Source organism: Mesocricetus auratus, unplaced genomic scaffold (assembly GCF_017639785.1).
Source record: "Mesocricetus auratus isolate SY011 unplaced genomic scaffold, BCM_Maur_2.0 Super-Scaffold_100019, whole genome shotgun sequence".
In the NCBI taxonomy this organism is placed as follows: Eukaryota; Metazoa; Chordata; class Mammalia; order Rodentia; family Cricetidae; genus Mesocricetus; species Mesocricetus auratus.
This window is the reverse complement of record NW_024429200.1, coordinates 36,775,057-36,796,449: the sequence shown is the minus strand read 5'-3', so window position 1 is coordinate 36,796,449 and position 21,393 is coordinate 36,775,057. Positions and strand designations below refer to the sequence as shown.

At 42.6% G+C, this 21,393-nt stretch overlaps 1 protein-coding gene across 2 annotated transcripts; it reads right to left on the bottom strand.

The window, feature by feature from the left end:
- Positions 1 to 506: 506 nt before the first annotated feature.
- Positions 507 to 19,578, bottom strand: LOC101826047 (lanosterol 14-alpha demethylase). Of its 2 annotated transcripts, none has more exons than XM_040728488.1 (10): positions 19,256 to 19,578; positions 17,381 to 17,479; positions 15,476 to 15,652; positions 14,032 to 14,158; positions 12,576 to 12,750; positions 10,402 to 10,521; positions 9,865 to 10,060; positions 5,606 to 5,701; positions 4,965 to 5,133; positions 507 to 1,819 (listed from the first exon to the last, which is right to left on the bottom strand). In XM_040728488.1, exons 1-10 carry the CDS (start codon positions 19,427 to 19,429, stop codon positions 1,641 to 1,643), a joined length of 1,512 nt encoding a protein of 503 aa, XP_040584422.1. In that variant the 5' UTR covers positions 19,430 to 19,578; the 3' UTR covers positions 507 to 1,640. The 2 variants fall into 2 exon arrangements, with proteins under 2 accessions (XP_040584422.1, XP_040584423.1); XM_040728489.1 differs by lacking the exon at positions 19,256 to 19,578 and adding an exon at positions 18,372 to 18,393.
- Positions 19,579 to 21,393: the final 1,815 nt, after the last annotated feature.

Here is a 21,393-nt window from a genome sequence, read left to right as displayed (position 1 = left end):
AATATGATACCACCAGTCACTAGGGGTTCTATTCCATCAAGACCTGAACATCCAAATACAGATGAAGCAGAGGAAAACAGCCTTAAGAATAACTTTATGAAGATGATAGAGGCCCTTAAAGAGGAAATGACAAACCCCCTTAAAGATATGGAGGAAAAGACAAACGAAAAAAAAAAAAAAAAGGAAGACATGGATGAAAATGGAAGAAATCAACAAATCCCTTAAAGAGGGAGGTAACACATGCAAACGCATCATCTATGATCTGGAAGTGGTCTCCTAACTACCATAGCAAAGGAGAGAAAAGCATACTTTGAGAGGTCAGCACCTGTTGTGAACATACCTGGTTTCTCATGGGGAGCTGATAATGCTAGTGACTTGCCTAAATTCATGGCTGAAGGCAATACCAACGGGAAGTTAATTCATACAAATAGGATGTAAGTTTCCAAGTTCTCAGATCCTTCGACTGCACATACTGAAGGACACGCTTCAAATCCATGAATAGACTATTGAGGTTTTTCTCATAGAGAATTTATTGTGAAACCTTTTACAGGAAAGATTTGGGCCTTCATACAAAGTCTTCAAGCCTCTTAAAACTGTAACATACTTTGAGGGAAAAAACTATTATTTGGGGGAGGGTGTTTTGGTGTTTTGTGTTTGTTTGGAGACAGTCTTGCTATGTAGCCTAGGTTGGCCTCAAACTCAAAATCTTCGTCTTGCAGGGTTAGAATTACAGCATCACATGTCAACCGCCATCTTGACTCCTCTAGTACAGGCGATGGGCAAGTCACGCAGTTGGGCCCGTGGGTACAATCTGTTAGGTCCAGGCTCCTGCACACAGCCCACATAACTCGGCCATTTCTCATTCTAAGCTAAAGCTCAGAAGCCACTGATCTCAAGATCTTATGCTTTTAAAAACCTGGTAATTGAAACTTCCTTAACTGTATTCTGGAAAGGACACGAAGAACCTCGAATAAGCCATAATCAAATCCCAGAAGGATTCACCAAAATGTGACCATGTGGAACCAGTACTATCGACAAGCATACTTTAGTGTTTATTATTTTTAGGAAATGTGGTGATCAAGTCATGGGCCGCAGTTTCTGCCATCTCCCTGTAGCGGTACTTCAAGTTAAAATTTCAAAGGACTCATCACTCCATCTACTTAGCGCTGGATTTCACCTAAAGCTTTGTCAGCGAGCTTATTTCTCACCCTCTCACATCTTTATGCACAGAAGTGGCCCATGTACACAAATAATCCATGGTCTTCACAGAACGGTAAACTCAAAAACCTAGACTCTCCAGCAGCAGTCTCCCTAGAGAAATGTGGGCTTCTGAAGTTAATAATACCTAGACACTGTATTCTCTAGTATCTGCCAAATACCAATATTTCCTGAAAGAATTTCTAACTCAAAAGCTTGGCTTCCACGAAGTCCTATGAAAACACATCCTATCAAAACTATTACAAATTGTTTTAATGCCATTAGATTTGCTAAAAATTACTGTGTTAATAAGACCTTAAAATCAAACTGACTTTCAGAATTACACATCAAAAAGCAGTACACAATGAAAGCTGTTTCATAAGCTTCATTCTCTCAAGCTGCAGTTTGCAGTCATGAACCCACACTGGTTCCTTGTTCCTTTTTCATTTTGATCTTCTTTTGTAACGGATTACTGGGTTTTCAGGGGTGTGAATCATAGTCGTATAATTCACACTGGGAAAATATCCATTGATGAGGTCAAATTCATATAAACGAAGCATAGTAGACCAAATTGTCTTAATTTGAACATAGGCGAAATTTTCTCCAATACAGCGATGACGTCCTGTTTAAAGAAAAACAAAGTTTTCATTAGAATAAGTTTCAGCCTGGAGTGACATTTGTTTTAGATGAGCAGGAGATGTGTAACAGAGTAATAGAAGGATGACAACTTGTACATAAAATGAGACTGTAAATCATGTTACAGCTCAGGTATTTCTAGTGTTAGAAGAGAATAGTGATTATGATGACATTTTTGAAATTTAGTATTATTGGGGTTGAACATGAAGAAGGTTCAAATCATGAGATGGTAACTGAGCTTGCATATGTGTAGAATTGATAAAACGTAATAAAATAAATAAATAAAAGTCCCCAACTAAGTGAGGGCGTTATGTGATCAGAAGCTCAGACCCACGAGCAGCTGCAACAGCATTGGCAGCTACTCCCTTAGCCCACAATCATAGGATGTGCTCTAGCCGTGGAATCCCAGAGCTCCGATGTGCCAATTAATTCTACCTAACCAAAGGCAGTTATTGTCTTTTCAAGGCCCTTTGTCTTATGATAACTTTGTATAAAAAACTTGCTGTGCTAAGTAATCTCCGCAACTATGGGAATCCTACTGAGACTTGCAGCCTCAGGACTACTACTCCCTTCTTCTCAAGGCCCTCGTCTCAAGATAACCTTTGGCATGCTAAGTAATCTCTTGGAAACTGAAACGCAGGATTCCCCCTCCCTTTTTCCCTTTTTGGCTGGAGGACATCTCGTCTCATCTCCCCACCATTGAGATCTGAGCTGGCAGCTTGATTAAAGAAACTTTGCTTTTGCATCCAAAGTGTCGACTCCTTGGGTTAGTCTCTGGGATTCCACAAACCAGGCACAACAGAATATCGGTCCCAAGAGAGTTCTAATGTTAAATCAGAGGGAACCTGTCAGCCAACACTCCAAATGTCCACTATAATGATATTAGAAGGGGATTTAATACACCCAAAATAACATCTATACTGAAACCAAAATCTACAAATGCAGAAGCTGAGAAATTATAAAATGCACAGGGAAACAAGTCCAGAGCAACCTAAACCATGGACTGTTGGGGAAGTCCTGTTATTTGCCTGTTATTTGTCAATAAAGCACTGTCTGGCCTATAGGGAATCTAGATAGGAGGGACTAGGAGTCCAGGAGAACGCTGGGAAGGAGAAACACAAGGGATTCAAGATGTAACTGCCATGGGGTAGGAAGCCCGGAACATCTCCGGTAAGAGAAATACATAGATTAACAATTATGGGGTAAATACTTAAGTCAGAGCTAGCCAGTAAGAAACAAGCAAGGCCAACAGCTTCATAATTAATATAGCCTCCTGTGTGCTTATTTGGGGACTACAACGTGGCAGAGCCCAGGTGACTAGCAGGTGATAAACCAAAGCTTTTCTTTACAATGGACTACACTGAAGAATTTGAATTGATTTCAATTTTGATCACATGACTAAAGGTCCAGGGACTAGCACCTTGGCTACTAGATGAGGATGAAGGAATAGATCACAGGGATAGACCCCCGAGCCCAGAAATTATCTGATGCCTCTCTGCTTCTCAGCAAATGCTCTGAGAGCAAGTCAAGAAAATGCTGCCATAACAAGACACTAAAATGTGGATGTCAGGAGGCTAAGAATCACCAAGTTCAGCCCTTTCTCACATCAAAATGACTCAAGTCAATCCTAGATCATCAACACTAAAGTCATTAAGGTTTAGTAAAGAAATCACATTCCCGACATGAGGCTGGGCAAAGACAATGGCCATGAATGTTTTCAGTTGAGCATTTTGGCTGGGCCCAGGGCTGCGGTACATGCTTTTAACCCCAGCCCTCAAGAAGCAGAGTCAGGCCATTCTCCATGAATTAGGCGTCAACCTGACCTGCAGATTCAGGTCCAGGCCATGGAAGGATACATAGTAACACACTGTCTCAAAAAAAAAAAAAAAAGTAAGGAAAAGAAAAAAAAATTGGGATAATTTTGTAGTAAACATTTTTTGCTAAAGAAAAAACAAAATTGAACATGGCTTATCACCATGCTTGCATAGCCCATTAACCATTTATTTGCGGGAGCCACATTTAAGGGAGCCACTTACATTGGTTCATAATTAAGAGAAGTCTGGCTTAAAGTAAAACGTTAAAGAACAGATAACAGTCACAAAGAAGTTTCCTAACTGAATCAACAAAAGTGAAAAACGCTGATTCTTAGAATATGTTACGTAAAACATATTCATAGACAAATAACAAGGAAAGACAGAGCAGTGACTGGAGAGAGATGCAGCCACAAGCCAAGGATTGCCAGTAATTTCTACACAGGGAAGAGGCAAGAATGCGTCAAAACCTTCAGAAAGCGTATGGCCCTGCCAACACCTTCATTTCAGAGACTCCACAACTGCAAGGTGACAATCTTATGTTAGCTGTAGAAACTCTAAAATACTAACATGAAGAAAAGCCAAGACTGGATAGGACCGTCTGTCGACAGGACATTAAAAGAATTGATAATGAAAGCTGTCCAGAAATGGATTCCGTTGCTACATAAGGTACAGGAGCGGTCCCGGACACGAAAGCAGTGGACACAGACACCAGCTTAGTGAGGCCTCCTCTCTCATTACAGAAGCTGAACTGCTGAGCTAATGGCCCATTCAATTGCTAATCTACAATCCTTTATATCTTATGTTAAATGTATTAGATAATGATGTGAAACTCAAGGTCTTCATATATGGGTCAGAGATCAAATGAGCCTTATACAAAGATTTACACTTTTTTTTTTTTTTTTTTGGTTTTACGAGACAGGGTTTCTCTGTTTTGGAGGCTGTCGGTCCAGCCTGGCCTCGAACTCACAGAGATCCGCCTGCCTCTGCCTCCCGAGTGCTGGGATTAAAGGCGTGCGCCACCAACGCCCGGCTCAAAGATTTACTCTTAGATTTATGAAATATTCCATTTTACAAAGATTCTGTTCCCCAAAATGTGCAGTCCTGTTCCCCTGGAGGAGAAAGATCAGTCTCTCCTTCCCCCTATCTCTCTCTCTTTTCTCTGGTACACTTGCACACACAGTCCCTCACTCTCTCCTCTCTCTTTCTACCCTGCCTCTCTCATTCTCTGGTAAGTGAATTTCAGGATGGTTTATTGAAGAAGGACAGATATGTTACTGGAGCAGACACTTCAATCTAAAATGCAATCAGTCATCTTACCAGCTCCAAATGGCACATAGGCAAACTTCTCTCCTGATGCTGGGTTATCCTGTAAGTAGCGATCAGGATTAAAGTCCAAACGTTCTATCCAGGAGTCTTTCAGTCTTTGATTGACAGTAGGAGAAACACACACCTGATGTCCTGGAGGAATAGTATACCCTGCCACAGTCTATACAGTGAGAAAGAACACATTTCTTTAGAGAATGTTTCACCATGGTACCAAACAAGGCATTAATCAATGCTGATGTGAACTATACTTATGTTTAAAAAACTGTCTAGGTGATAAACCACATCAATTATCTTAAAGTGATTCACAAGTGGCCCAGTACTTAAACAGAAATATATTTACAAACCAAGATCAAGACACAGTAGCTTCAAAACCCTTACCTAGCCAACGTAATTCACACCTACATTTTTTACAAAATACCATATTATGTTTAATGCTAACAAAAAAATGGGCCTCTAATGTTTAAAAATTGCAAGTGTTGAAATGAATAACAGAATTAGAGTTGCATATTTACTACCTGTAAGTGTATGTAATAATTTTCATATGTTTACAATAATGAGAGTTTTTACTTTTATAACTTAAAATATTCTCTCTGAAACTGGGCCCTAGGCAGGAAAATCTAGTCAAGACTTACCTGAGGGGTCCTGGCCATTCTCATCATGGTCATTATAGGAGGTCTCAGTCTTAATGTTTCTTTTATGCATCGATCAAGTAAATTCAGATCCTTCAGCTTAAAAAAAAAAAGACCAAGGATCATTTCTGGTTTCCCCCACAAATATCCACCATACCTCCACAGCAGGAGGAAATTATTTTAATATCCTAGTTAGTGTGAGGGAAAAAAGGGAGGAGGTAAATGGTTCATGATGGCTGGGATGGTCACTCATGGTTTTAACATTCACTCAGTAGGAAAAGGGGGGCAAGATATCAGGAAGGGGGACAATTGTATTGGTTAGTGACCAATAAAATTCACTGTTTGAAAAACTGAGATTATCTAAAAGCAGTGTTTTTTTCAGACAAATTAGACCTATAACAATCTACCATAGGTCCCTTAACGAGGGAGGAGGAGGGGAAATATGCTATATCTTGATGAGAAATGCAAGCATTGGCATGTAACTTACACTACTGCACATCAATGAGAGCCTTGGAAAGCAAAGTGACAGCTATACGTCTCACTATTCCAGTAAGGCCAGACCAAATATGCCAAGAATAACCAGGTATAATGGCACCTCCCTCCCACATCCAGAAACTGAGGCAGCCTGGGCTAGGTTGAGAACTTGTATCAAAAAAAAAACAACAACAAAAAAGAACCATCCAGCAGACATTATTTAACACTGTAAGTACCTGAGGTAGTGATACACTTAAGAGAGAAAGCAAGATGCTTAAAAAGACCACACCTAGAAAATGAAAATCAGACTGCAAAGTTCTAACCGGAAGCAACATGCATTGTGCATGAGAGCCACAACATGCAGCACATGACGTTCGTGACTGAAAACACACAGCAAACGAAGCCTAAGGCAGAGTTGAAATCACCTGAAGGACTTCTGATAACATGCCCTGAACATGCAGACTCCTCAGCAAAAGCTAAGAGTCCACGACAGTAAAAAATCTCTAATCCAAATGCCCAGGAACGGCAACATCATAAATCCCAGGGGCAGGCAGATCTCTGGGAGTTCAAAGCCAGTCTGGTCTACACGAAGAGTTCCAGGTCAGCCAGAAAGACTTAATAAAGTGATGTCTCAATAAACAAGATTTAAGAAGTCTCTAATCATTTCTGGCCACAGAAATAAATAGCAGAGTTCACTGAATACAGATGAATACGGACGTCATATAATCCTGTTTCTCTGTTTAGGAAAGTCAGTAAACACACAAAGCAGCACATTTACAAACATTGGAGAAGTAGCAAACCTCAGGAGGAGGGGTCTCATTTCCAGAGTTGCTACTGGTTTCCAATGTAGTGAGTTCAACAAAAACACTAGAAACTTTACCAAAAAAGGAAAATAAGAACACCAGCTCATACATCCCAACCACACGAGGAAGATTAACGGGAACTATCCCTGAAATGGATCTTTTTAAACTAAAGTGACTAGCCTCTTACAGAGCATTCAAATTTAGTAATGAAGGAAGAGGACAGAAATCATCAATGGCACAGCAGTCAAAAGACACCTGGAAGGACACAGGACATGTCCACTTTCCTCGCTGGCCACCTGTCTGTCGACCCTTCCTCTCCCTCCTACCACCTCAGCAGATACCAAGTGACCTCAGGGGCCAGACCGGCCCATCTAGGTTTATACAGCTGCCTTCCTGGGACCTACAGGAAATGGGTGGCCATAACCACAATCTCCAATAAGGAAAGACACTGAGCTTACTAGATAAACTTAAACCACTGTTAATAAAGACCTTAGAAGAACAAAAAGGAAATTAGGCTTACAGAAGTAAAGTATGAAACAATACAACAATGGCTCACCAAATAGAGAATAATACATTATTTTAACAATATAGAATTCAGGAACTGAAAGATGTAAATAAGATTTTCACTAGAGTAGATCAATAGCAGATTGGAAGTGGCATGAGAACAAACATTAAAAAGAATACTTAAGGGCTGGCAAGATGGCTCAGCAGGAAAAGACATTTACTGCCAAGCCTGACAAAGTGAGTTAAATCCCTGGAATCCACACAGTGGAGAGAACCAGCCCCTCTGTGCTGTTCTTGGACCACTACCTGTTTATCATGGCACATATATGCACATACGATACAGAATAAAACACAAAGCATTACATAACTCACTTTAAAAAGGTGTAAACCTAGCTGGGCGGTGGTGGCGCACGCCTTTAATCCCAGCACTCCGGAGGCAGAGACAGGCGGATCTCTGTGAGTTCGAGGCCAGGCTGGACCGACAGCCTCCAAAACAATACAGAGAAACCCTGTCTCGTAAAACCAAATAAAAAAGGTGTAAACCTTGTGACTGAAAAGTAAAAAAAAAAAAAATGTTGGAAGAAATTAAAAGACCAAAATGATAGAAAAGCTATGTCATGATGCCATGTTCATTGGGGTATGTCTAAAAACAGATAGTGTAAGGATGGCAATACTCCCCACATAACATATACAGTGCAATTAATCTCAAGTCTGCACAAATTGCTAAGTTGACTCTAAATTCCTTCTAAAAAATCAAAGGAACTAGGAATATCTATAACAGCTGAAAAGATGAGAGTCACAAAAGTAAACATATAGCTAACACAAGAGCTAGACACCCAGTTGATAGAGTGGAATTCAGGGTTCAGAAATAAAGCCTTACATTTAATGGCCAATAGATTTTTGACAAGACCATTCAGGGTGAAATCAGTCTTTCCAACAAACAGTGCTGAGACAAATGGATTTCCACATACAAGGCAGGTATAGTGGTCCCTCATCTCACATTATATTCAAATTGAATTCAAAGACCCTAAAGTAGGAGGAGAGTAAGGAAAGCAACGGGGTAAGGAGGTCTTCACACCTTTTGAAAACACACACACATGCTCAGCACAGTCAAAGCAGCCTATAATATAAAGGGGCAGGATCTGAACAGACATCTCCAAAGAAAGCATCACAAACTACTCATCTTAGGCATCAGGGAAATGAATGGCACTCAGCTCAAAAGATCCCTTCACATACATTAGAGCCAGGACAGGTGCCAAGCACATGTGAGCATCAGAGCGCGTGTCAATGTTATTGATGAGGTTAAGAGTGGAGCAAATGCTTGGAAAACATTATAGCAGCTCAATACATCAAACACGTAGCTGCTATGACCTAGCAAGCCACTCTAAGTATGTACCTCACAGACAGGAGGTAACCCAAATGTCTAAATAATAGACCAATGAATAAGTAATGTGCAGCATGTGCATGTGAAGAATTATTATTCCAGACAATAATTGGATGAAGCTTAATCCACTGTTGCCTTTGGAAGTCATTAATTATGTCCCCCAGCCACTAGCACTCAGCAAGCCAATGCAGACATTTTGTGAGTTTGAGGACAGCCTGGTCTACATTGCAATTTTTTTTTTTACATTGCAAGTTTTATGCCAGCCAAGAGCCACACAGTGAAACTCTTCCCCCCACAAAAAAAGTGTTCCCTAAAGATTCACATGGTGATGGCAAGTAGTCTAGCATTTTTAAGAACCTAATAATGGGTGTTCATTTAAAGACACGACACTCTGAAGGGTTTAAGGCTAATTGGTGAAGGAGGAAGTTAATTCTTAAGAAGTACTTGGCATATTATCAGTCAAAGATGCCACAATAAAACTATAATATATATCCTCTGTTATATTCTTTATTATATGTTTAGAAATGTTTGTATATGATTATTCTAAGCAAACAAAATTAAGAAGCACACACACACACACACACACAGACATGGATTTATCCCATGAATGTAAGAATATCTGAATGTAACATACCATTTTAATAAAGTATCAAAATAAAATATGACAGGAAAATGATAAGACCAGGGTGAGCTTCAGAAATAGCTGCCCAGCTATACAGTGAGTACACCTCAGCTTTCACGCCCAGTGAGCTGGGTGGAGTGCCTTTATCAATTTCTAGTCCCTATTACTGATATTACCATTTGAGGCCATTTCTGCCCTAACATAGCCCATAGAATTCCAAGTAATCCAAGGCTCCTACACTCCATAAAAAACACAACATTCCTGTAATACACTCCATGTGCAGAGGTCAGGCTTAGCCAAGCACCAAAGAAACAAAACAGAGGCAAAGAGCTCTAAAACCTCGGTACAAAACCCACCGGAGAGGCTTCGAGAAGCAATAGCTCAGCTCTATCTTTTACCTAAGGTTGGAGAAAGGTTTCTCCAAGTCTACCAGTTGAAGCTCTAGTGAACAGAAAGCCTCAAACAGTGCACAAACCTGCTCATAAGTTAAGGGAGGCAGGTCCTCGCCACACACTGCCTTCTGTTCTAAGTAGCACTTTTCTTGAAGTGGTTTATCTCTGGCCAGGAAGAAGCCCATCCAGGCACTGGTGGTGGAGGAGGTGTGCTGCCCGGCGAGCAGCAGGCCGATGAGCATCCCTGCTATTTCGTCATCTGTTAGAGGGTTCCCGTCCCTGGGAATGAATCACACACTTAGCACTTGGCAGACAGGATTAACAGTCTCCAGACACAATCGACCCTTTTCTTAACTTACTACCAATCAGGGTCCCCGGCTCCCCTCCCAGTAGAGACAAACCAGGAGAAAGCATGATGTGGATTACAAAAGACTTCCTGCCGGTTGATTTGCAGATGTTACCCATGCCAGCTGTCGGTGTCACAGTAAGGCACTAGGGCCCAGTGCTTAACGTCTCAACAATTTACAAGTACCAATTTATTGTTCCAATGGCTATCAGTAATCAACACTCTCATGCATAATTTCTTGCTTCAGTTTAATGTGTGATCTGATGCTCCTTACTTGTATGTGGAATCTAGTAACGTTTGGAGAATGTCATCAACTTTTTCTTCTGACTGCCTGCGTTTCTTGATGGCCTTATAGAAAATATTCTTGATTTCCCGATGGGCTCTGTCCCTGCGTCTACAATTTAAAACCAGAGTATTTTTAATACAGTAACATTTAATAGGCTCACATTCAAAATCAATACCAATAATAAAACAACATTAACTTTACTGAGGGAAGGAAGTGACACAAATTCAGAACCAGAAAAGAAAGGAGTCATGAACTCACATTGCTAGGAATCTCAACAGTCCTTAGGGCAAGGATAGTCATACACAGCTCATACTGCTAACACACTACCTACATAAATAAGCATGACATGCCCTCACAAGTATGTCCCAGTTCAACATAAAACATGCTAAATTAACAAAAGATTCTAATTTTGTCCAAATCAGTCTTCAAAGGTACCAAGTCACACTGGCTTTCATAGGATTTTATTCTACTTCTCACTTTCTATAACTGCATAGTTTGTGTAGGGAGAAAATCCTTGTAGGTTTAAAACACAAGCTCCAGCTCCCAGAGTGTTCATTGCATAAGAAGAACTGTGAAGCTCAGGATTTTGCCTCCAATCCATAGGAACTCCATACAACAGACATAGCTAGACTCTAAAACCAAGCAACCTTGAAGCTGAGATGACGGCTCGGTAGTTCAGAGCTCTTACAGTGATTGGGAGTTGAATTCCAAGAACCCACCTCTGACAGCTCAAACAGCCTGTAGCTCCAGCTCCAAAAGTAATCCTGAAGCTGGAGTGGCAAGCTGTCTGAGCTGCCTGATAATGCCTTTAGTCTCTGTGAACACCGGCATTTGTGTGTGTGCGTGCGTGCGTGCGTGCGTGCGTGCGTGCGTGTGTGTGTGTGCACATGCCTGCATGCGTGCACATACATACACACACAGACAGACAAAGAGACAGAGAGAGGCCAGAGACTAAACAATAAAATCTTTATTTTAAAAGAGCAATTCTGATGCCTAAAAGCCCATCAGTGCTCTAACAAAAACTGCCTTATTTCACTTAACGGGCTACTGCTGAAGACAATTGAGATAATGCAAACCTCACAGTGTGAGTGGAAGAGAGGGAGGAGAGTGTCAGGAATTGTTTAAGGGAGTGAATAGTGGGGGGTGTGACTTACTGATAGAGTGTGTGTTTAGTATGCCCAAGGCCCCAGTAGCAAAAAGACGAAAAGTACATTTCACTAAATCAGTTGGCTTGGGAAAGACAGGGAAAGCTCAAGCTATAACATGAAGCTCCAGAATTCTGGCATGAACCATGGGATGGAGGAGTTAGAAATAAAATGATGAGCCGGGCGTTGGTGGCACACGCCTTTAATCCCAGCACTCGGGAGGCAGAGGCAGGCGGATCTCTGTGAGTTCGAGGCTAGGCTGGACCGACAGCCTCCAAAATAATACAGAGAAACCCTGTCTCGTAAAAAAAAAAAAAAAAAAAAAAAAAGAAATAAAATGATGTTCATGTATGACAAACTGAGTGAGGAGCAGTGCAGGGTACGCCAGCACAAGATATAGAAAAGCATTGTTCTCGGGGTTGTTTTTAGCTGCAAAGCCCCTTATATGTGTTGACTTCTGGGGATCCTTTCTAGGTTTTTCCTTTCAGTGTCAGAGCCTTTATTTGGCAGCTAAGCAGACAGGATAGACATCAAAGAAACAAAGCTAATAGTTTAACCCCCATCTCACATAAACAGGCATGACCCAGCAAGGGAGGGAAAACAGACATTATCAGGGCCTGAGCTCCACACCAAGCCCTAAAGGTTCTTAAAGAAACTAAAGAACATTTGGTAAGGAGACAAACAAAATCCAATAAAAGCACAAACATCCAAGAGAAAGGTCACAAGAGAAGGACTAGAAAAGCATCAAAGACTTTTAAAAAGGGTTTTAAAAGGCTGCAGCTCTAAGTACAGATCAGAAACGTCGTGGAGTACAAAGACTATAGTAGGTAAGCCAAATATTACCATAGACAACAAACTACCTTCTCAATAAAATAAAGCTTACTTCGAACAAGCTCACAATATGAACTGTTCTGAGTGCTAATAAAACAGAGGCTCCTCACTCGTCCAAATCAGAAAACACAAATAGTACAGTAACTGTGGAAAGTCATCCAAGTGCAAAGTGGTCCTTATCCATACCTGAAGCTAGGCAGAGGCAGCCAACCTGGCAACAGCCAGGCAGCATGGCTAAAACCTCCATCCAAATCTGCATACAGCTGGGCCACCTTCTCATTGAGTTGACTTCTAATTTCCTTTCCATGTAAACAATGGCTAGCTGTTAAAATTATGAGCTCAGAAAGCGCCTCAAACACATCTACGGGGAAGAAAAGATCATTTTCATTACAATTTCCAAAAAGCTTTCAGAGTATGTTCTTGAACATATATAGAAATTGTGAAGAAAAATTGGGAATATACATATATATTTTTTAAACTCAAAGGCAAGCAGAATCCTATTCATACCTCCAAAAGTCTCCAGACATCTATGCAGAACCCTGGAGGCAATAGTGCCAATCACTGGCCACACTGCCCCTCTGGCCAGCCAAAACTTATGCCACAGAACACCTCTACACCTTATTTCTAAATTCTTCATCTTGAAGTGACATGATGACTATTAAAAACAGATGCAGTAATCTGATTTCCAGGTCACTGCACAAAAGCTGTGAGTAACATAAAGGTTGTTCAACGCATATGAGAAGAACAATGAGGACATTCCCTAGAAACGGCAGTCCCGAAACCAAAGGGTAAGGTGACAATAAGGAGGCTCTAAGTACCAACAACTATAATCACCATTATGCAACCCCACACTGGACACAAGCACCAGGTGAGCCCATTGGATGGCACTTGAAAGGTACAAGGATCATCTAACTCTCTTGTCTAACTCTACACCTATCAAATGAACTTCCAGTTAACATCAGGCTTTGCAATTAGATTTTCCAAAAAGGAGATCAGAAAACATGCTGGGCCCTTGGTGCTCTAATGACAGGCCTCTCGTGCTTTTATTTTCAGAGTTTGTGTGTTTTAGACTTTTGAGTTTTGACATGGGTTGTGCTATGCAGCTCAGGCTGCCTTCAAACTCCTAATCCTTCTACCTCCGCTTCCCAAGTACTAGGATTCTGGGCATGTATCACACTTATTTGTCATAAGTGAGATCATGCCTGTAACCTAGCATTCAGGAGGCAGAGGCAGGACAACCCCAAGTTTGAAGTCCACCTAGACTACACAGAAAGGCCTTTCACAAATAAATAAACAAAAGCATTCTAGTGTACACAACACGACCTTCTGTGACTAGAAAACGTATCACACGAGCTTCTGGTGTAGTAAAAATAAATTTCCTACACCTTTTAGAGGAGCTGATGGCCAACATCAATCAGAAGGTGGTGGCCTGCTGCCTAGGGTCTCACTGGCCTATAAGCAGTCATTGCTCCTGGCATAGATGCTCCAACTGGCTGTCTAAAGACAATACCTAGACATACACTATAGGTTGTGTTTGGCATTACAATTCCCATTGGATACACCATAGTTCTACACATATTGTACTTTGTTCTGTATATGCACACAAACAGAAAATAGGACAAATATAGTGATTTTTGCTTACTCCTTTCTCCACTTTCTCCCCAACTCTGAAAGTATTCCATTGTTTCTTTTTCAATGATAGAAACATACTGCTTAAAGTGGGCTATGTTAAGGCCACTTTTTAACATTTTCTTCTGTTCCAAAAACACCTTCAAAAAAAAAAAAGAATTAAGGTAGACAACATTGAAATACATTTTGTATTTTACTCTATGACACAGCAGGTTATTCTAACTACATAACAAAGAAGACGTTCTTAAATTTGAAAAGAAAAACATTAACAGTATTAAGATCATCCGTGCCATATACAGATATACCATATTTTTCTCAGGGGGCGTCCTCTCCCTGGGTCCTAGAAGATGATGTCAGGATCCCATCTCTCTCCTTCTAATATCCCACCACTCTTTGCTCAGGGGCCCACTCTCCTATCCTGGTTACCTTCTAACCTTCCAACCCAATCCGGTCAACACTCTCCCAAAAGTCCATTATTCTTCCCTATTATTTTATCCTCCTGCATTCATGTTCTCATTATAAGTTTAAAATAATAGAGAGAGAAATCTGGGCAAAAGTTTTTGAAAGAATAATGGGTAACATTATTCTCCCCAGCACTCCCATCCTCCCAGCCCCAGGAGCAGTAATATTGACTCTTAACTGCCATACTCAAGTGGGCTAGTCCAGTACGGCTCTAGCCAAGGTTCCACAGGCACCTCAGTCTGTTGAATTATGTTCTCATAACACTTCAGTATGCTCATCTGGGAGCAGGTAAGCATATAATAAAAATATCCCATACCCAAAGTAGACACATGAAAAGAGATTTGCTTTTAAAGACCAGGTCTCACACTATAGTCCATGTTGGGCTTGAGCTCAAAAGTCTCCTGCATCAACCTCCCAAAGGCTGGGATCACAGATATGAGCCACCAATGCTGGTTGAGTTCTAAAGTCAACAATTTCCAACTAAAAGCTCTTGGGCTACAACACCAAGCCATAGTAAGAAGTCCTTTTGATGAAATAGTGATATTTGCTTGTTTCTCTCTCAAGTCAAATCTCAGCATGCTAAATCACTATCGATTCCATTTCTTTGCATACAAAAACGATTTAAAATTTTGTTGAGCCTTGCCAACAAATAGAAAACAAAACACCCATTCCTTATACAGCTCTCCAGGGTTTCTTTTGAAATATCACAAAACTTCAGATTTCTTTTGTTTTTTCTTTTCTTTTCTTTTTTTCCCAGAGACAGGGTATCTCTGTATATCCCTGGCTGCCCTGAATCTCACTCTGTAGACACAGAGATCTGCCTGGGTCTGACTCCCCAATGCTGAGATTAAAGGCATGTGTGACCACCGCCCAGCCAAATTTCAGATTTCTTAAGCCAAGGAATAAATTAGTCCTGTATTACAAATGTGTAATATTACACAACTACTGTACTATAGTTTAATCTGTCTTTTATGCAGGATAGACGTGTCACCTACTGCATTTGGCACATCATATGCAACTCCCTTCCCAAATACGGGTGTTGTCAGTCGACTGTAGACATCCTCTGCATTCAGATCTTCATTTTTGCTATTGAAAAGCAGTGCAGCTGCATCGCTCCCAAGAAGATAAGTAAACGTCTTGCCAACCATGGTAAAGCTAAACACGGGTCCATACTAAAAGAGAGAAATGATGTTACAAAAGCATTCCTTACATCCAAGAATAATAAAAAAGTTACAAATACTCATAAACCTTTAAGCAACTGTTTCGTCTGATCATACTACACCTCCTGCCTTCATCACAAAAGCAATATAAATATATTAACTCTTTCTCACAGTTTACCCTGAAAATAGTTTCTACCATGCAAAACACCAGGCCTCTAATGCATTTTATCATTGGATGCCACAGTGTTAGCTCAGCTAGTTCCTCTTCTTTATTGGATACAGAAGTAATATACAAGTTGTTTTTAATTATTGTTTTATGCTGGCTATATAGAATTCTTTAATCAACATTTATAATACACTGTTTCCCCCTTTGTTAAAAACTAATTTTGGGTGGCTGATGAGAAGGCCCCTGGGTAAAATCACTTGCCATCAAGCCCAATGACCTGAGTTTGACCTCCATTACCCACGAAACAATGAAGTCAATGAATCATTACAGGGAAAGGACTTGCACAAATAAATCAGGAAAAGTGTGCTATAAGAACAGAGTAAACGGGACTGGGGAGTTGGCTCTGTCTACTGCTCTTGCAGAGGATCTGAGTTCAATTCCCAGCACCCACATTGGGCAACTCACAACTGTAGCTGTAGCTCTAAGGGACCTAATGACCGCTCCTGGCCTTGGCAAACAAATGCATTTAGGTACACATACTAAGAGACACAAAGGCAGCCGGGCGTTGGTGGCGCACGTCTTTAATCCCAGCACTCGAGAGGCAGAGGCAGGCGGATCTCTGTGAGTTCGAGACCAGCCTGGACTACCAAGCGAGTTCCAGGACAGCCTCCAAAGCCAAAGAGAAACCCTGTCTCGAAAAACCAAAAAAAAAAAAGAGACACAAAGGCTACATAGAATCAAAACTAAATCTTAAAAGTATTGAGAATACACTTTGGATACAGGAGGGGCACACAAGCCCCAACCTCTAGCTGAGGAGCCACTGACAACTCATGGCTGCTTGGGGATGGAGAATCACTTTTTTTAAGGGCGTGGCCCCAAGTAGCTTGCCCATGCTCTAATGGATGGACCCATACCCATGACTTATAGGGTTAACTGGACATGAAATTAAGAGGGAGCCATGGGGGGAAGATCCAGGAGGAACTGGAAAAGGGGAATGGGAGGAAATGCGAGTGAAATACATTGTATACATTTATGAAATTCTCAAAGATTATTTTAAATTACATTAAAGTAAAGGACAGAGTCCATTTAAATAACTAATGCTGGAAAGTGAAAAAATTAACTAGAAGTCCAAAGCAGGACTTTGAAACAAACGTCTGATGTGATGCAAGAGCACTGTTTAAGAAGGAAAGAAACAAGGATTAGAATGTCCACATCCTCCAAGAGGAGAGGGAAATCTCACAGGATGGACAGAACAATGGATAAGAGACAGAAAATTCCAAAGATACATGATTAAGAGAAGAAAACTTTGACTATAATTAGTGAAAATACGATTTAGGACAACTTTTAAAACTTAATTGTTAGAATTACAGGTTTCCTTGCATCTCAGAGACTATCCCAGTACAAACACTGTAGGAAGCTAATCGAGTCAACAAGCCCTTTTTAATCTTGAACCAGAGATATTTTCAATAATGCCAATAAGCAGGGAGGGTACGATATTTTTTAATGTCTTTCTATTTAAAGAAAATCACTTTTCTAAACTAGTTTCTCCACCTCCAGTTATTTAAAAGACTTACCTTCTCATATGCGTTTTCCAGGAACTCAATTGGACTTTTCCCAAATGCTATTGCATGGCCAAGGAATGGAATTGGAGAGAAAATGTATGGCGGACTTTTCTGCAAAAGGAGAGAGAAAAATTTACTTTTCATTTTATTAAAAAGAGTTTCATTAGAGAGCCAACTTGAGATTACTTTCTTTCTTTCTTTCTTTCTTTCTTTTTTTTTTTTTTTGGTTTTTTGAGACAGGGTTTCTCTGTATTTCTCTGTATTGTTTTGTAGGCCGTCCTGGAACTCGCTCTGTAGACCAGGCTGGCCTCAAACTCACAGAGATCCACCTGCCTCTATCTCCAGAGTGCTGGGATTAAAGGGGTGCGCCACCAACGCCCGGCAGATAGTACTGTTTTTTAAAATAAGTATATTTACAGAAGTCAAAAAGAACTCAAAACAGAAATGACTAGGCAGAAGAGCACTGCAGTTTTAAATATTAGGAACTAACAAAAACTGCCCAATATTATTGAGGCTTCAGACAACTTTCCAGCCATTAGTGGAGCAACCAGAGAGAGCTGCTTGCAGTTCTATGGCTTCTGCAGTCTGCCAGCTCTCCCTTCAATCCAAGAGTCTTGCCTGACTTTCTCTGCAACAGAAAAAGCCAAATGGTAACCTGCAGAAAAGAAAACTTTCTCACATTTACAGGGAAAAGGAAGTTTGCCATGCTTCTCTGACTGCAGACAGCTACATCCATCAATATCAGAGAGAATGAACCTTCCCCAGCAGGACTCGGAAGCACTAGTCTCAGTGGGGCCACAAAATGAGATGCGCAGCTTGCAAGAAGCTCTGTGAAAAAACTGCAACGATGAAAAAGCATGCTGTTCCTCAAATCTCTGGTGGTCTCAACACACCAAAATCTCAGAGCACTTTAGAATGAGGTTCCTTTGTCTTTCCAGTGACAAACACAATCTCCTCAAGGTAGTGTAGAAGCTGGGTGTGTAGTGCACACTTGGAAACTTACCACCCAAGGGGTGAACGCTACAGGATATGCCAAGGTGAACCACGGCTACATGGTTCCACCGCCGTCCTGGGCTACAAGACGCCATAAAAAAAAAAAAAAAAAAGCTTTAAAAATCGCGTATCTCTTAAAAAGAAAAAGTAAACTGCCTAGTGCTTGCTTGAGTTCTAACAAAAATAATTTTTAAAGCAACTTGGTAGGCACCAAGTCTGGTTTTTACATTCCATTGTCAGTTTCAAAAGGGTGATTTCTGAAAATATGGGGGCACTCATCAAATACATTTGGGAGACTTGAAGCTAGTGATTTGCTGTAATGCTAGGCTAGACTATTTTAACAGTATCACAGGAAGGCCCTTACCACACTCTGCTCGGTCAGTTATGAACTGGCCGCAATCTCCCTAACACTGATATTAACCCTTATGTACAACAGTACACAGGATAGTAAACACACAAGACAGTATCCAGAGTGGAGGCCACCAGGGCCGCAGCGGCCCGTTACTCGCCATCAGGGACCTCACAAATAGCCTAGACACCTCGGAGGCAAGCAGCAAAGCCAGTGCAGAATCCTGCACAGCCAAGACCGCCCCACCAGCCACCTCCACCCAATAGGGCCGGCCACCAGTCTGAGCATCCATCGGGATGGCTGCAGACGCTAAAGGCACGGTCGCAGCCAGATAGATGGTCAAGGCCACCGCCACCGCACAAACTGCGACGTCTAGCACGGCCCCGGACCCGGATTCCAGCCAAGGGGCCAGCGAGACCACCGCCGACGGCGAAGATCAGCTCTGCAGGCATGGACGCCTGCAGCCCCGACCCGGCTCCCATTGCGCCCTCCACCGCGAGCGCCCCCGAGCCCGCACGGACCGAGAACCCCCGGGGTGCACGTACCGCCCCGGCGGGCAGCTGGACCACGTGGCCCACGGCGAGACGGAATAGGTAGACCAGGCTGAGCGTGAAGGCGCAGGCGATGAGAAGCGTGGAGAGCAGGTTGCCTCCTGTCACCTGCTCCATCGCCTGGCCCAGCACCCAGCCTCCCGACTGCAGCAAGCCCAGCAACACCATCCCGGCCGCCGCTTCGCTTCGCTCCGCTTCGCAAGCTGGAGGCCGAGGTCGCCGCCGCTTCTCGGAGAAGATGGAGCAGGAGAAGCCGGCAGGTGGACGTCGGGAGGCGGCCTCGGCCTCCGGGGCTCTACAGGCCCGGGGCACCTCCCACCGCCACCGCGCGCCACCCGCACGTCACAGACAGGGCGGGGCCTCCTGTGACCACGCCCCCGGCGGGTACCGGGATCCTTGCGCCACCAAGGAGTCTGTGGGCTTTGCCGATGGCACTGGGGCACAGGGGAGCGAGTGATCGCTGCAGACGCGACCACGCCCTGAGAGCCGTGAGCCAGGAGGAAGGGACCCTTGCGCCCCAGGAGCACGGCGCAGGGAGCCGGCACGGAGGGGAGGGGGGAGAGGACCTGGCGGAGGGATCTCGGACCGGCGTGGTGGCGGGCGGTGGCGGAGGAGAAGTGCTCTGTGATTGCACCACGCTCGCTGAGGTGATCTCGGCCTATGTGGCGTCAGCGGGACTGGCGGCCCGGGGCACCGCCCACTCTGTGGGACGCGGGCCGCTGCACCTCTCCCACGGAGGTGTCACTTTTCGGGCTTTGAGAGCTTGGTGCTTCATGAGCTCTGCCGGCAGGGATGCTGGAAAACCACTGTCCCGCGCTAGCAGACTGGAGGGTGATCCCATCGGGTCACCGGGACTGACCGGTTACAATCTGTTAGACAGGTTGTTCCTGTAGAGCTACATGGTTAAAAAGTGATAGTTATGTACTGTGCCGTTGTACCAAAACAAGGTACAGATGCCACTAGTAAACTGAGGCCAGAGGTCCCCAATGCTCCCATTCCGACAGTTTGCATGTTAGATTTGAAGCAGGAGTTACCCTGGCCAAACTCACTCTTGTGGCATCCAGTGAAGCATCTCTGAGAACATGCTTCCTTATTCAACCCTCTTTCCCGATCTTTGCCATGAGGTCCTAAACAGCTGCATTTGTCTATTGAACCAGGGTTAAGAGCTGGGGTTTGGCTAAGCGTGGAGATGACATTGCAGTGGATGAAACAAAATGAAAGGCAAGGACTCCGGGAGTGAGTAAGACTCCCCAGCTGCTTTCTAGATAATTCTGGCGAGGAGTAAGACTTCTACAATTAGCCAATTAAAACAAGCTTTATTTATTACTGACTAGCAAGATGGGCACTGGCCAGACACATACCCAAAATTCCCAGAAAATGGCTGAAAGCTATGTTGGCCAGGTTCCTAAAAAGACTAAACCCACAAAGCTATGGTACTTCCAGCCTTTGTCCAACTGAGGGCAAGCATACAACCTAACGCACTTCCTGTCTACACATCTCCCACCTACACGACCACGTGAGCAAGCATTTGGGGCAACCAAACTTGTTTACTGAAGTGAAAATACATAACTTACTATCTCACAAGAACAACACCCCCACACACACACACACACACACACGCGCGCGCAGGAAGTTATCTGTCCTTGAGCAACTAGGTCTTACAGGTTAACTTTAGCACTTATACCACAACCCAAAGAGACTCAACTCAGAACACCATAAATCTCTAATGTTGAAATCCTAAAATATCAAAATCTTTAAATATAGGTCAGAGGGAAAGTGACATAAAAATTATTCTGTTTAACATTTTTGAGATAAAGCCCTGGCAGTCCTAGAAAACTCTGTGTAGACCAGGATGACCCTATACTCACAGATATCCACCTGCATCTGCCTATGGAGTGCTAAGACTAAAGGTATACACCACCACAGCCCACCCAATTTTTAAAACTTATCTGTGAAGGAGGATTTGTTTGAAGAACATGAAAAAGTATGGCAATGCATCTTATGCCAGCTCACAGAACAAATAGTCAGTAATTACATGTTTTCAATCACTGATTACAGGTATACTCATGACAGCTCTACTAAGCAATGATTAGCCTTAGGTCAAACGGCGAACTATAGCATATAATCCCAAA